The 14,700-nt window shown below is 42.1% G+C and overlaps 1 protein-coding gene across 3 annotated transcripts in view; it reads left to right on the top strand.

Annotated features, from left to right (window-relative positions):
* The first annotated feature begins 583 nt into the window (after nucleotides 1-583).
* EIF2AK1 (eukaryotic translation initiation factor 2 alpha kinase 1) overlaps nucleotides 584-14,700 on the top strand; it is a 31,161-nt gene continuing 17,044 nt past the window's right edge. The window contains exons 1-7 of one of the 3 annotated variants that reach the window (XM_027042248.2): nucleotides 584-799; nucleotides 6,750-6,908; nucleotides 9,730-9,863; nucleotides 10,993-11,030; nucleotides 11,758-11,857; nucleotides 12,611-12,691; nucleotides 13,806-13,905. In XM_027042248.2, coding sequence (XP_026898049.1) covers nucleotides 682-799; nucleotides 6,750-6,908; nucleotides 9,730-9,863; nucleotides 10,993-11,030; nucleotides 11,758-11,857; nucleotides 12,611-12,691; nucleotides 13,806-13,905 — 730 coding nt within the window. In that variant the 5' untranslated portion in view covers nucleotides 584-681. Of the gene's footprint in view, nucleotides 800-6,749; nucleotides 6,909-9,729; nucleotides 9,864-10,992; nucleotides 11,031-11,757; nucleotides 11,858-12,610; nucleotides 12,692-13,805; nucleotides 13,906-14,700 lie in introns of those variants that run through there. The other 2 variants (XM_053213597.1, XM_027042249.2) reach the window with 2 other exon arrangements.

Here is a 14,700-nt window from a genome sequence, read left to right as displayed (position 1 = left end):
GAGGGCAGAGGATTTTTGAAGCTAAAAGCTTCAAATCACAGTCAATGCAGTGTGGCCATGGGATAACTTGGAAAAGACAGCCGCAGGTTGAAAGCATTTCCGTTGAAAGTTCAGTCTCAAAAGCAGCGAAATTTTTGCTAGGTTGGATTCAGTTTGGCATTTCCCTTTTTTGTTGTTGGTCTAACGGTTGACCAAAATAGGTTCAGTTCTTGTTGAGATAGGTCTTGTAGATGCTTTTGATTTTTTTTTTTTAAACACATGACAAATAGTATTGCATCCGCATTAAGTATGTATTTGGATTAGAATCTGCAGACACAGGATTCTTACACTAGCATCCGAGTCTTGGCGTGAGATGTCAACACCCTGACTTGTGTGCGGGTACTAAGGTCTCCAGGGCGGCCGGGAACACAGGTGGAGGACCCCCGGCGTAGCGAGAACCCAGCACCCACAACCTATGGACCTCCGCGCGAGGACCAGCCCATCCTTTCCCCCAGGAAAGGGGGAAGGGCGGAGCCTGAGGTAGGACCCACCCGCGCTGGCGGCGCGCGGGAGGCCGGGGCGGGTCTTCCGTCTTGCGAGGGGCTACTTCCGGATCCGGTGGCGGAGGCTGGTGCGGAGTGAGGCGGTGTGGTGCTAGCTGGCTGGCGGGCGGGCTGAGCAGCTGCCCGCGCGCTGCGGGCGATGCTGGGAGGCGGCTCCGGGGCCCGGGAGCGCGAGGCGGAGGGCGACGGGGCGGAGGCTGTTCCTGCGCCGCCTGCCATTGAGTTCCCGGCCGACGGCTCGGACCCCAAGTATGATGGTGAGCGACCCGGAATGCTGCGGCGGCCCTCTTCTTGCACCCATCCACCTTCATTCCCGAGCGGGCAGGGCTGCTGCGAGCAGCCCCGAGCTTCGCCGCAGCCCTGGGGCGAATTCGGCTGGACCCCGGCCCAGCGACGGGGGGCGGCGGGCGGGCGGCATGGGTAAGGTAAACATTTGAGCGTCCCCGACCCACTGGTTTGTTTACGTTTCTGTTCCGTGGTTTCCTCTTTGCGGACTCGAAGTCCTTGGTAAGGCTTCGCTCAGGCTGCTTTCCAGCTTTCGAGCCCTGTGGTTTGGTCAGACGTTGAGAGTGAGCTTTGTAAACTACTAGACGGAGATTTTGCGGACCTGATACGCTTAACAGTTTGGGTTAAGCGTTTTAATTTGTAGTTTCTCACTGATAGGGGAGCTGAAGACTTATAGTGGGGCCGTATGGAAATCACCCTTTTCGGTTTAAAGAAAAACAATGCCTCAAGGTTTTTGGGGGGTGAAGGACCTTTGGTTACTAGGAGATACAGGGTTAAGCCAGGCAAGTTATGTTATAGTGAGAGGTACTTAAAACATTGACTCTAACCACTTCAAAGTATCCGCTATTTTATTGAAAGTTCTTAGGGTCTTTAATTAGTACCAGTTGTTTTGGCAGTTTTTAAAATTAAATTGTGCTGTCAGGAATGAATACATTGATTCAGGGAGGTTTTTAGTTTTCGGTAGTTAGGATGATTACAGGGAATACATGCTCAGTTTAAGCATGAAGCAAGTATTAACATGTTGCAGTGGATTTGAAGGTGCAAGTCAAGTTGAAAAGATTCATTTGTTTCTAAAGTCCTTTGAACTTCACCCAAATACTGTCTATAATTCTTGACCCTAATGGGAGACAAAAGCAGACTGCGGTGGTAATTTTAGTAGGTCCTTGACAGAATAGTTTTAAGAGAACTATCTTTTAATGAACCGATTTTTTCACATGAAACCTGGTCTACTAAGGCAGCACAATATTAGGTGAAGTGTTATGTCAGAGGAAAAGTCCCAGCTGTAAACATGCAAGTCTGTGTTATCTGTAACATTGTGATAAGGTTTTCTGCAAAGGAGAGATTATTTTTGAAGGGAGTGATCTTAGATAAGCTTTGGAAAACTTCTACTAGGTTACTAACAGTACTGTTGTGTTTACATATTGCCTTTTCTTCCAAAGAGGCCCAGAATATCCAGACATGATTTATCATTTTACGTGAAAAGTAAGGTCTATGGAAAATAGTTTCATTTTTTAGTAGACTTAGAAACAGAACTGTTACAGAATTTCTTGAAGGTCGTCTATATGATGTGAGGTGGTCACTCTGCCAGTTGATGGTAGAGTCAGAAAATTCAGAACCTAGATGTAACTCTATAACCTGTGTTCTTCAGCCGTCTGTTATGTGGGGACCAACTTTGATCAGTTACTGCATGCCCCCCCCCCCCCCCGCCCCAGCATGCCCTAGAAGGAGAGCAACAGTAAGCCCATTGTCAGACTCACTGGTTTTCTTCTTTCATCTGACACAAGTTTTCCAGAATTTTTTGGCTCAGATTAATCCTCCAGTTTCCTCCTTCATTTAATAATGGACCATTTATTAAGATCATACTTGTCTGAGGAGCCTGAAGTAGGTGATCCTTTTTTCTGTTTGTCTACTCACCTCCTACTTGGCAGAATTCTAGAACTCTAATTCACCTAGGAGCTCATACTATTTCTTATTCTTTTTTATAAGAGGACCCGACCTCATCTTTCCTATTACCCACTTAGATCTTCCTCTTCTACTTAACCAGGATTGAAGCGGGAAGCGTTCAGTGTCAGCCTTCATTGCCTTTCAGTTTTACTCCTTCCTGCGTCTGAGTATTTGTCCACTGGTCTTTTTTATCGTTGCTATTTTCTTGATTTAGTTAGTTCATTTGACTCCACTGATCAGTCATTTTTTTTTTGTTTTGCTTTTTTCTTATTAAAAAGTAGAACTTGGGGCACCTGGGTGGCTCAGTTGGTTGAGCGTCTGACTTCGGCTAGGGTCGTGATCTCGTGGTTCATGAGTTTGAGCCCGCGTAGGGCTCTGTGCTGACAGCTCAGAGCCTGGATCCTGCTTTGGATTCTGTGTCTACCTCCCTCTCTGCCCCTCCCCCGCTCACGTTCTCTCTCTGTCTCTCAAAAATGAATAAATGTTAAAAAAAAAGTAGAATTTAATTATTGTAGAAAATAGGAAAGTATGAGTGTAGAGAAGCAGAAAACTCTCCTAACCATCATTTCACCATTGTTGACAATTTGGTATATTAAAAAAAATTTTTTTTCACATTACAGTGTGTTTTAAAATTATAGAAAAACCTAAAGAAGAAAATTTAAAAACCACAATCTGATCACCCAGAGATTACTGTTTACATTTTGGCAAAGCTAGAGACAATTTATTCGATGACTTACATTTAAAACTATTGTTGGTCGGCACCTGGGTGGCTCAGTTGGTTTATTGTCCGACTCCTGATTTCAGCTCAGGTCATGATCTCAAGGTTCGTGGGATTGAGCCCTGTGTCAGGCTCTGCGCTGAGCACGGAGCCTACCTAAGATTTCTCTCCCTCTGCCCCTCTCTTGTGTGCATGCGCTGTCTCTTTCTCTCTCAAAAAGTATTGTCAAAGATCTCATGAACGGGTTAAAGATTTCTGAGTTTGTCCAAATAAACATTTAGAGAAATAATTCAGAAAAATTTAAGGAAATCAAGGAAAAAGGAGAAAGTCATCTGTACTCTCATCCCAGAGAACTCACTGCTAACAATTTAGTGTGTTCGTTTGCAAATATTAATGAGGGCTACTGTAAGCCAGGTGGATTCCTAGATAGTAAGATCCTAGATACTAAGGATCAAACAGGCAGACTATAAAACAGCGTGTTCACTGTAATTTCATTTCTTGTACAAATTCTATTGATGTATGGTTGAAAACAGAAGGGGCAGAGATTTTGTCTGTTTTGTTCTTTTTGTTGTATATATATATTTCTATAGCTATGAAATAAATGCATTTTTATTTTTTTTAATTTTTAATGGTTATTTCTGAGACAGAGACAGAGCATGAGTGGGGAGGGGCAGAGAGAGAGGGATACAGAATCCAAAGCGGGCTCCAGGCTCTGAGCTGTCAGCACAGAGCCCGATGTGAGGCTCGAACTCACAAACTGTGAGATCACGACCTGAGCCGAAGTCGGTCGCTCAACCGACTGAGCCACCCAGGTGCCCTGAAATAAATGCATTTTTAAATTATGATCATAGTATGGTAAACCTTTTACATTCTGCTTTTTATCTTTTTTTTTTTTTTTTTTAATGCTTATTTCTTAGAGCAGGGAAAGGGCAGAGAGTGGGAGGGAGAGAATCCCAAGCAGGCTCCTTGCTGTCAGCACGGAGCCCGACTCTGGGTGCGATCTCACCAACCATGAGATCATGACCTGAGCCGAAATCAAGAGTCGGACGCTTAACCAACTGAGCCACCCAGGCGCCCAACAAAAGTCTTTATTGATACCTGATTATTTCCTTAGACTACATGTATAGAAGTAGGATTTGTTGGGTTAAAAAAATAGGTTAAAAAAAAAAGTTTTGATACATTTTGATAAAATGATGACCAGAGAGGTTGTGTTAGTTCCTATGGAGCTATCTTGTCTCACCTTCATTAGTATTAGTGTTTTATAGCTTGCTCCTTTGACTGGATAATGGACTAGTCATGATTATCTTTTTATACACCATCGTTTCCAACAGCTGCATAATATTGTTATATATATATAACTTACCTAGCAGGTTTTCAGTATTCTAAACAGTGGTATGCTAAACATCTTATACATTGTGCCTTGTTTACTTATTTTCTTGGTAGATATTTCCAAAAACTAGAAGCGTGAGGCCAAATGTTTGCACATTTTGAATTCTGTATTTATTGCTAGAAGTTGCAAGCACTTTTACCCCCTTGTGATTGAAAGTGTTTGCTTTTCTGTATCCATAACAATACCATGCTTTAAGTTTTTTTTAATGTTTGTTTATTTTTGAGAGAGAGAGCGCGCGCGAGTGAGCACAAGTGGGGGAGGGTCAGAGAGAGAGTGAGACACAGAATCTGAAGCAGGCTTCCGGGTCTGAGCTGTCAGCACAGAGCCTGACGCAGGGCTCGAACTCACAAACTGCGAGATCATGACCTGAGCCAAAGTTGGACGTTTAACCGACTGAGCCGCCCAGGCGCCTCTTCAGACTTTAAAAATAGTTACCAATCTGATGGCAAATTCTGGTACCATAGTTATTTTAATATGTATGTCATTAGTTACTAGTTAGCTTAAACCTATTTGAATTTTATCTGTGCTTCATCTTCTTACTAGCTTATAAGAGCTTTATATAAATTTATTATCTTTTCTTTTTCTTGTCATGTATAGTACAGATCTGTGTATTGTATCTGAATGTGTTATTCAAGTTTTAACTTTAAGATGTCTTTACATAGAGAAGTTTTTACATGGGCACATTTTTCATTCTTTCCCCGCCCCCATACTTGGTTAAGTTTTCTTTTAAAACGAATAGCACATCTGTGTATGCCACAGGTGTTCTTTTGGTCTCCTTACAAGTCAGAGAGGAGATTGGTGATGAAGTCTGGACTTGGAAACTGACTTCTCGAGGACCTTAATAGATTATAGAGGAGGGTGGAATGGAATATTTGAAATGGGGAGGATTTTTAGCAGGTGTAGGATGTATGGTCTCTTTCTGCAGGGCATTTCCAATTGAATGGGTCCACAGCTCTTGAGGGTTTGAGAGGTCTCATCTTTTCTCTAACGGCCCCCTCTTACAGTTTTCACTCCCATTAATGCCTCCATCCTCCTTTTCCTGGTGTTGTATAGTTGGTCAATCCATTTCTTTCTTGACATTTCTGGGACCTGTTCTTTCCTCCATGTTTTTTCTTTCATTTACTCCTTTACTGGGCTCTTGACTGTTGCACACCCCTTCCCGTCTACATATTGCGTGTTTCCAGAGCAGTTTCCTCAAACATTTTTCCTTCTGACTGCTTTTGGCCTGTTCAGTAACATATTAAATAAAGAGTAAGTGAGAACTTACAACCCTCAACTTCAAGTGCCAACTCGTTCATCTGCTTGGTCTTGTGTAGTGGAAAGAGGATGGGCTTTGGGTCCCTGGGTGGCTCAGTCGGTTGAGCGTCAGACTCTTGGTTTCAGCTCAAGGTCATGATCTCACAGTTGGTGAATTCGAGCTCCGTGTTGGGCTCTGTGCTGAGACCATGGAGCCTGCTTGGGATTCTCTCTCTCTCTCTCTCTCTCTCTCTCTCTCTCTCTCTGCCCCTCACCTTCTCACTCGCTATCTCTCAAAATAAATGAACTTTAAAAAAAAAGAAAAGGGAAAGAGGATGGTCTTGGGAGTTATTCTGACCTGTCTGCTTATAAGTTCCTTAACCTCTGAGATCTATAAAGTGAGAACGGTAACACTTCCCTCCCACTGTTTTGTGAGGATTGAATGAGCTTGTGCACATGAAACACCTGGTGTAGACGTAGTGCATGCCCCAGGTGGTTTCCGTCCTTTCTCCCTTGCCCTCTTTCTGCTGCCAAACTCCCTTCTTTATGCCTAGGCCTCGGCTGTCCTCTCGAAGGAAAGAAGCCATCTCATTCCCTCTCGTTTGCTTGAGTGTTGAGTTATTCACCTACCTATTTCTGCCTTTGCACACCTCATTACTACCAAACTCCCCACCCCCCGCCCCCCAGCCCCCAGCCCCCCAATGGCATCCTTCTGCTAGTCTTCCAACTTCCAGAATTCAACTCAAAACTCAGTTCCGGTAAGTCTGTCTTGATTAACCCCACTGGGCATAACTATTGTTTTGTGTTTTATTTCCTTAAATGTAAATAGTTTGTGTTGCATTAATTAGATTCTGCTGTTTTGTCATTATGAGATATGTGTACTGTTAACATTTTTTCCTCTTTTAATTTTTAGAATCTGATGTCCCAGCAGAACTGCAAGTGTTAAAAGGACCCCTACAACAGCCGACTTTCCCTTTTGCGGTTGCAAACCAACTGTTGCTTGTTTCTTTGCTGGAACACTTGAGCCATGTGCATGAACCAAACCCTCTTCGTTCAAGACAGGTGTTTAAATGTTAGTAAATCTTGCTAAATAAGCCTTGCAGAAATACTATGTTGTTTGATGTTGTGGGTCTGAGAAGCAGCTGGTATATAAACATTTGAAATAGGTATTAATAGTTTCTATTTCTTGAATGTATTTTATATTCTTCTTTGGGTAATTGCTAATGAATATTGTCATTGAGGAGCCCAAAAGATTAATAACCATATGATCGTGTGTATTTAAACAAATGAAAGATAGTTTTTTTGTTCCTATAACATGTTCCTTCATATAATTTTTGAAGATCTGTCATGGTTTGGTTGGTGAGCAGGTAAACGAAAAGCACAGCTACTCATTCTGAAGTAGTTCTTAACCAGAGCCCTGGAAGAGCTGCATGCCGTGTTGTTGAACAGGAAACTGTTTTCCTCTACGTGCTGGATACTTCTGACACCCAGTGTGTGGGTATTTTCCCATGCTGACCAGTTCTCTGAAACCAGCTGGGTGTCCTACCATTCAATTCAGTTCTGATACTACTTGGAGTTATTGTCAGTTCCCACAGGTTAAGGGCTCAGTCCCAGACTGCCTTCATTTTGGATGCCAGTTGGCAAGTAGTGGGTCCCCAGTGTCCTCAGGTTACCCATACTTGTGTCCAACTTGGCTGTAAATTGTTCACTATAAAGGGTCGACCTCTCAGGTTTGATAATTTGCTATAATGGCTCACAGTAGTTGGGGAGACACTTCTGCTTACTGGTTGATTATACAGTAGAGAGTATGATAACAATACAGGTGAACAGCCAGATGAAGAGGCACATAGGATGAGGACCAGTAGGATCCAGCGTATGGGAGCCTCTTTCTCCATGGAGATGGGGTGCATCACTCTGCTGGTAGGTGGATGTGTTCACCCAGAAGCTCCCTGGATCCTGTACCTGAGGGATTTGTATGGAGGCTTCATCATGGTGGCATGATCAGTGAACTCAATCTCCTGCTCTTCTCTCCCTGGAGAATGGAGGGGTGGAGCTGAAAGTTCCAAGCTTCTAATCATGGCTTGGTCTTTGTGGTGACCATTCCCCATTTGAAGCTATCTGGGGGACCCTCAGTCGTCTCATCAGCGTAACAAAGACACTCATCCCTCTGGAGATTCCAAGGGTGTTAGGAGCTCTTGTGTCAGGAACTGAGGTCAAAGACCAAATATTAGAACAAAAGATGCTCCTCGCCCCCTCAGCACTTGGGAAATCACAGGAATTTTAGGAGCTGTGTGAATTTTAGGAGATAAGACCAAGCATGTTTCTTATTATACCACAGTGGTTGGAATGTTTATTTTTATTGCTGTCATAGGTTATGTGTATGAGAAACTTGAGCCCCCCCAAAAATAAAAAAAAAAATAAAAAAAGAAACTTGAGCCCAGAAGTGAGCAGAATTACGGGTTATGATGTTTCTGGTCCAGCTCATTGAGAGCATTGTGGCCTCTTTAATAGCTCCAACCAGCCACAGATTCTGAGGATCTTTTCTACTGAAAAAGTCTAAGTCTTGTTTAGTGTTAGGAATCCTCAGACTTACAGATACCTTTATGCCGTCTTAGAACGGAATGTTCTTAGTTAAAGGCAGATTATTATTTTGATGAGCTCGGTGGGACATGAAAAATGTACGCGTGTACACTTATTTTTTTGAATGAGTGGTGGGGAGATGGGTTATACAAAAGCACGTGTTCTGTAGGCTCCAGAACATTGGTGGCTGGGGATTATTGTATTGAGCTCATTGAATAGAAAAGCAGGTTATAACCACCTTTAAGTAGTAATATTCTTCCTAATTAAAGCAAATCTGAATCTTGCTGATTTTAAGATACTTTTGAGTTCCTTTTTAGGTGACTGAACTTTTATTTTTATTTATTTATTATTTATTTATATATTTTTAAAATGTTTATTTTTGAGACAGAGAGAGACAGAGCATGAGTGGGGGAGGGGGAGAGAGAGAGAGAGAGAGAGAGAGAGAGAGACAGACAGACAGACAGACACAGGATCCGAAGCAGGCTCCAGGCTCTGAGCCGTCAGCACAGAGCCTGATGTGGGGCTTGAACTCACATACCGTGAGATCATGACCTGAGCCGAAGTCGGGCGCTTAACCGACTGAGCCACCCAGGCACCCTCACTTCCCCAGGTGACTGAACTTTTAAATGAAATATATTTAAAATGTTTTTGATGTTATTCAGTTAGTTAATAATCTAATGAAATTACCCATATAGAAAGAATATTCTCTATGGGGTGTGTGTGTGTGTGTGTGTGTGTGTGTGTGTGTGTGTGTGTGTTTATGAAAAAATAAAAGCCAAGCACTTCTGTAGAAACTTCTTTTTCTGAGGAGCCTGGTATTGTGACTTCAGACTTGACTTTCCCCCTGGTATTTGGTCTTGATGCACATGTGCTCTTTGTGGGTTAGAGAGGGTCCATAATTGAGAACAACTTTTGTTCTAATAACGTTTTCACTTTGCCTCTGTTCGGACCTCATTGCCTGTCAGCAAAAGGAGATGTGATGTGTTTGAATGTCAGAAGACTAGTAAATTTACATTTTTTTCTTGCCTTTTTAAAAACAGCTTAGTACTTTACCAACTATCCAGGCATGGTAAACAAGCAAGTGCTCAGTATCTAATAAGCGAATGTAGATGTGTTCCTGATCGATGAGTGACGGTTGTTCCTTCTCTATTAGAGGCTCAATATCCAAATTGTAATGTGTATAAAGATAACTTTTTTCTTGCAGAGGTTTTGTTTTTTTTTTTTTTATAGAGGCTATTAATACTCTTTAGTCTCCTTAAAATTGTCATCTTATTGATGGCCTTTCTAATAATAGTTTTCCGTGTTCTTTGTAGTGCTTTGTCAGACCTTTATCAAAATGGGACTGCTGTCTTCTTTTACCTGTAGTGATGAGTTTAGCTCACTGAGACTACATCACAACAGAGCTATTACCCATTTGATGAGGTCCGCCAAAGAGAGAGTTCGTCAGGTAAGCGCTGAAATACACTTCATATATGACAAAAACATTTTAATTTCAAGAGAACTGTATTGTAAAGCATTATGAAGTCCTGATTGTAATACAGGTTTATGAAAACGTTAACCTTAATTTATCCAACAAATATTTATTGAGTGACTACTATGTGTTAGGCTGGGATTCAGGCAGCAAACCAAATAGACAAAAACACCTGCCCTCATGGAGCTTATGTTCTTTTTTTTCTTTTGAGATTATGTTCTGATGAGGGGCAGTCAGCAACAGCAACATAAAAATGTATAAAAATAAATAGGGTGTTACATGGTGGTGAGTGTTAAGGAGAAACAAAGCAGTGAAAGGGCTTAGAAAATGTGAGTTATATACAGAATGGCCAGTTATTTAGGTGAGGAGCCCAAGTTGAGTATGAGCCGTGCACCTGTCTGGGGGAAGAGTGTCCAGGCAGAGAAACAGTGATTCCCGAGGTGGCAGTGTGCTTGGCTCACTGGCAGCCATGTGGCTGGAGTATAGGCAAGGGGAGAGTGTGGAAGAGGTAGGGAAAGAGGGCAGCAAGATGGACAGATGGGGTAGGATCTTGAGACCGTTTTAACATCTTTGGTTTTTTACTCCGAGTAAAATGGGAAGCATTACAGGATTTTGAGCCAAGGAGTGACATGATCTGACTTTCGTTTTAATGGACACCCCCCTGCCCCCCCCCAGCTGCTGTGTTGAGAATAAATGGAGGGAGGCAAGGGTAGAAGCAGGGAGACAGGTGGTCATACAGGGACAGGAAGTGATGGTGGCTTGGAATGGGTGGTAGCAGTGGAGATGTGAGAAGCGGTCTGTTTCTGCATGTATTTTGAAGGCAAAGCCAGAGTTATTTGCTGATAGAACTCCTTGGTCAGTTCTCAACTTTGGCAGTGGATGGCAAGAATATAGCTTTTTAAGTAGTGATCTTTTGGTTAAGAGAGAAGTGTTTTCAACCGTACACCCCTAGGTGATATTGAAAACGCCAGAGTGTTTTTCTTTCTTGGAATGTCGTTTGAGCATTTGAGACTGTTAATGTGAGATGAATCTCACATGAATTTTGTGAGATTCCTCATTCCATGAACTTTTCAAAATGCTTTTAAAAGCAATTTTCTAATTTTAGGATCCTCGTGAGGATAATTCTCATATCCAGAAGATCAGGTATGTGTTAAATACTTCTGTGATTGTGCAAGGAGTAAGCTCTCCAAAAGAAATTAAGAATTTATCCTGAATTAATCAGAAATTAGTTTGGGGATTAAAAATAATGTAGTTCGGGTAATTTATGAAAATTAAAATCTTTGTTCTGAGAAAATAGTTACTGCTCCAAGATTTGTATTACTTCTCATTCCCACTCCCTCTCTTGTCCCCCCTCCACTCCTTTTTCTGTGTGGATTCCACAAGCCCCACCCTTTATTGAGGGCACTGACACCCGGTCTCTGTCAGCAGAACAACATTGAATTTTGGTTGTATGTAGGAAATGCTAGTTTAAAATCTGTAATTGGTCTCATTAAGAAATTTAAATAGGTTTGTTACTGAGCTCAGCTAATCACCTGCTGCTTGTTAGTTATCCTTAGGATTCCTGCTTTAAAACATTGATAATTTCTAATTGGAATGCTAATTACTGGTAACATACTTGATTACTTGATTAATGATCCCTTTCCTGTCTTTATTTTTTCCCCACTCGCTGTCTGTATTACATGTTGATTTGCTTAGCAAATATTTTCTTCCTAGAGAATGAAAAGTGTCATTTTGGCTCATCTTTTCAAATCATCATAATTTAGTGATAAGTAAGGTTTGGTGGGTTAATAATACAATGAACGTGAAATATCCGAGATGCTTGAATCTCTCGTGTTTTGATATTGATTAGTTGTTTGTATTTTGCTTTTAGATCAAGGGAAGTAGCCTTCGAAGCACAGACTTCACGTTACCTAAATGAATTTGAAGAGCTTGCTGTCTTAGGAAAAGGTGGATACGGAAGAGTGTACAAGGTTGCTTCCCACATCCTTGTTTTGACCTCCTACTCTGAATAAGTGCATTTTGAGAAGTTGTTCTCGTGATTATTATTTATTTTTTTTTCGACGTTTATTTATTTTTGGGACAGAGAGAGACAGAGCATGAACGGGGGAGGGGCAGAGAGAGAGGGAGACACAGAATCGGAAACAGGCTCCAGGCTCTGAGCTATCAGCCCAGAGCCCGACGCGGGGCTCGAACTCACGGACCGTGAGATCGTGACCTGGCTGAAGTCAGACGCCCAACCGACTGCGCCACCCAGGCGCCCCATCGTGATTATTATTTAAAGCGCTCAAAGGAAATTCCTAGAAATCATGTAGGCTTACTCTTCGTTGAGATCTGTCATTTACGGGGAAGTCAGCAGGTTTTAACCTTTTCCTAACCATACTGGTGGTTTAGGCAGATTCCGGAAACTATATTAATTTTCTTGAAAACGTATCACTGAAGAAAGTTGTGGTATTGTATTTTGGGCCTTACATAGTTTTTTTTTGCTAACATTCCCATTTTTCAGACCTAGAGTCTCTAGGAGTTGGAGTCTCACTGCAGTTTGGAAGCTTCTAGTCTGGCTGGCTATGGCTGACTTCCCTGAACTCTTTACTATTAAAGAGGAGGCTTGTCTTTCACTTAATTTTATCTCTTTAGCTAGTTTGGATCCTGAGCTCAGGTTAAAATAACTTTCTCTGTTGGAATTTAATGGCACAATGTACTTTCTCTTTCCCTCTACTTTTTAGGTCAGGAATAAATTAGATGGTCAGTATTATGCAATTAAAAAAATCCTGATTAATGGTGCAACTAAAACAGATTGTATGAAGGTATGGTTTTTTAAGTGTATTTGTTTTGAATAGTTGAGTGTTTAAGTCCTTTTGAAAGAGTTGTGTGTGTGTGTGTATTTGGCAAATACTAGATGATATGGGGGCTTTTGGGGGGGAGGGGTTTAAGTTATTTAAATTCCAGTTAACATACAGTGTTATATTAGTACCATATAGTGGTTCCACAGTCCCATACATCACCTGGTGCTCATTAGGCTCTGATAGTTATTTATTTTTTATTAAAAATTTTTTTTAAATTAATACTAGGTGTTGTGGATTGCTGAATTTACTGAGTGGGTTACAGTAAAACAAACATCAAAAGTAAATTTTTATTTGACTTAATTTTCTTTTAAGTTTATTTTGAGAGAGAGAGAGAGAGTGCGAGTGAGGGAAGGGCAGAGAGAGTGGGGAGAGAGAGGGAGAGAGAGAGGGAGAGAGAGAGAATGAATCCCAAGCAGGCTCTGCACTGTCAGTGCAGAGCCCAGTGCAGGGCTCGATCTTACCAACTGTGAGACCATGACCTGAGCCCAAACTAAGAGTCAGACTCTCAACCGACTGAGCCACCCAGGCGTCCCTGACATAATTTTTTATAGACATTCCTGATTGACTACATTTCAGGAGCGTTGCTGGGGAAATTAATTTTTAAAGTAAATCATTCATATACAGTATAGCTTGTTATGAAAATATGAGTTCAGTTCAGGTTCTGGTCTTCCCCCCGACATGTTGTAATGTCCTGGGCAAATGACATAGTCCTCTAAGCCACTTCTGTCTCCTGTCCTTGACGTAGTGACTGCAGTGGTTTTATTTACCTTCAGGGACTAGATTTACTCATAGTATATGTGCTGCTGAAGCAAGCACTGGACTTACTGGTAGTAGTAAAATGAGAGAACGAATATAAATGGGCTCGGTAAAGTGTGAAGCACTCGGTACATGTACGTTATTTTGTCGCTGTAACAATTCCATTTGTCTCAATAATATTACGATTATCTTAACGTAGTTTAGATTTCCTGTTCAGATGGGTTTCGGTTGTTTTGCTCTGAAACAAGTGGTATTTTGGTACGATGGACAGTTAGTCAGCTGTCCGTGAAAGCCAGATCTAAGTGTGTTTCCTTTGTAGGTACTGCGGGAAGTGAAGGTCCTGGCCGGCCTTCAGCATCCTAGTATAGTGGGCTACCACACTGCTTGGATAGAACATGTTCACGTGGCCCAAACACAAGGTAAGCAGGTACACACGATGTAGCTGAAGGGTTGGCAAACTTCGGCCCGTGGGCCAGACCCGGCCCACCCCCATTTTTGTGCATCCCCTGAGCGGAGGGTGTTTTCTTACATTTTTAAATAGTTTAAAAGCGATCAAAAGACGACTATTTTGTGAAAGTTACCTGAAATTCAGATTTCACATCAAAGAGCAAAGTTTGCTAGGTCACCGGCTCATTCATTTGTGTATTGTCTGTGGCTGCTTTTGCACCACAACAGCAGAGCCCAGTAGTTGGGGCCGAGTCCTGGAAGACCCACAGAACCTACAGCAGTAACTCTCGGGTCTTCTGCAGGAAGTTTGCTCCCCGCTACCCTTTTTGGGCATAGTTGAATAGCTCTGTTTCTACAATTCCTAAAGTGAGCCAGGCATTTGAATACGCTTATTATATTTTGCCAGAAGGTATTGACATTTTTAGACTTGTGGTCCCATTTGCTGTTATTTTATTTATTAAAAAACTTTTTTTTTTTAATGTTTATTTGTTTTGGAGAGAGAGAGAGAGAGAGAGAGGGCAAGCAGGGGAGGGGCAGAGAGAGAGGGAGACACAGTATCTCAAGCAGGCTCCAGGGTCTGAGCTGTCAACACGGAGCTCTACATGGGGCTCGAACCCACGAGCTGCGAGATCATGATCTGAGCCGAAGTCGGACACGCAACCGACTGAGCCACCCAGGTGCCCCTCATTTGGTGTTATTTTAGCTCTGCCTTTGACTATGACTTAGAAAGCTAGGCTGCTTGAAGATAATGTTTTTGTTTTTGTCTG

This window comes from Acinonyx jubatus, chromosome E3 (genome assembly GCF_027475565.1).
Source record: "Acinonyx jubatus isolate Ajub_Pintada_27869175 chromosome E3, VMU_Ajub_asm_v1.0, whole genome shotgun sequence".
Classification (NCBI taxonomy): domain Eukaryota; kingdom Metazoa; phylum Chordata; class Mammalia; order Carnivora; family Felidae; genus Acinonyx; species Acinonyx jubatus.
The sequence above is the reverse complement of the archived record's forward strand: the minus strand, read 5'-3'. Positions and strand labels throughout refer to the sequence as shown.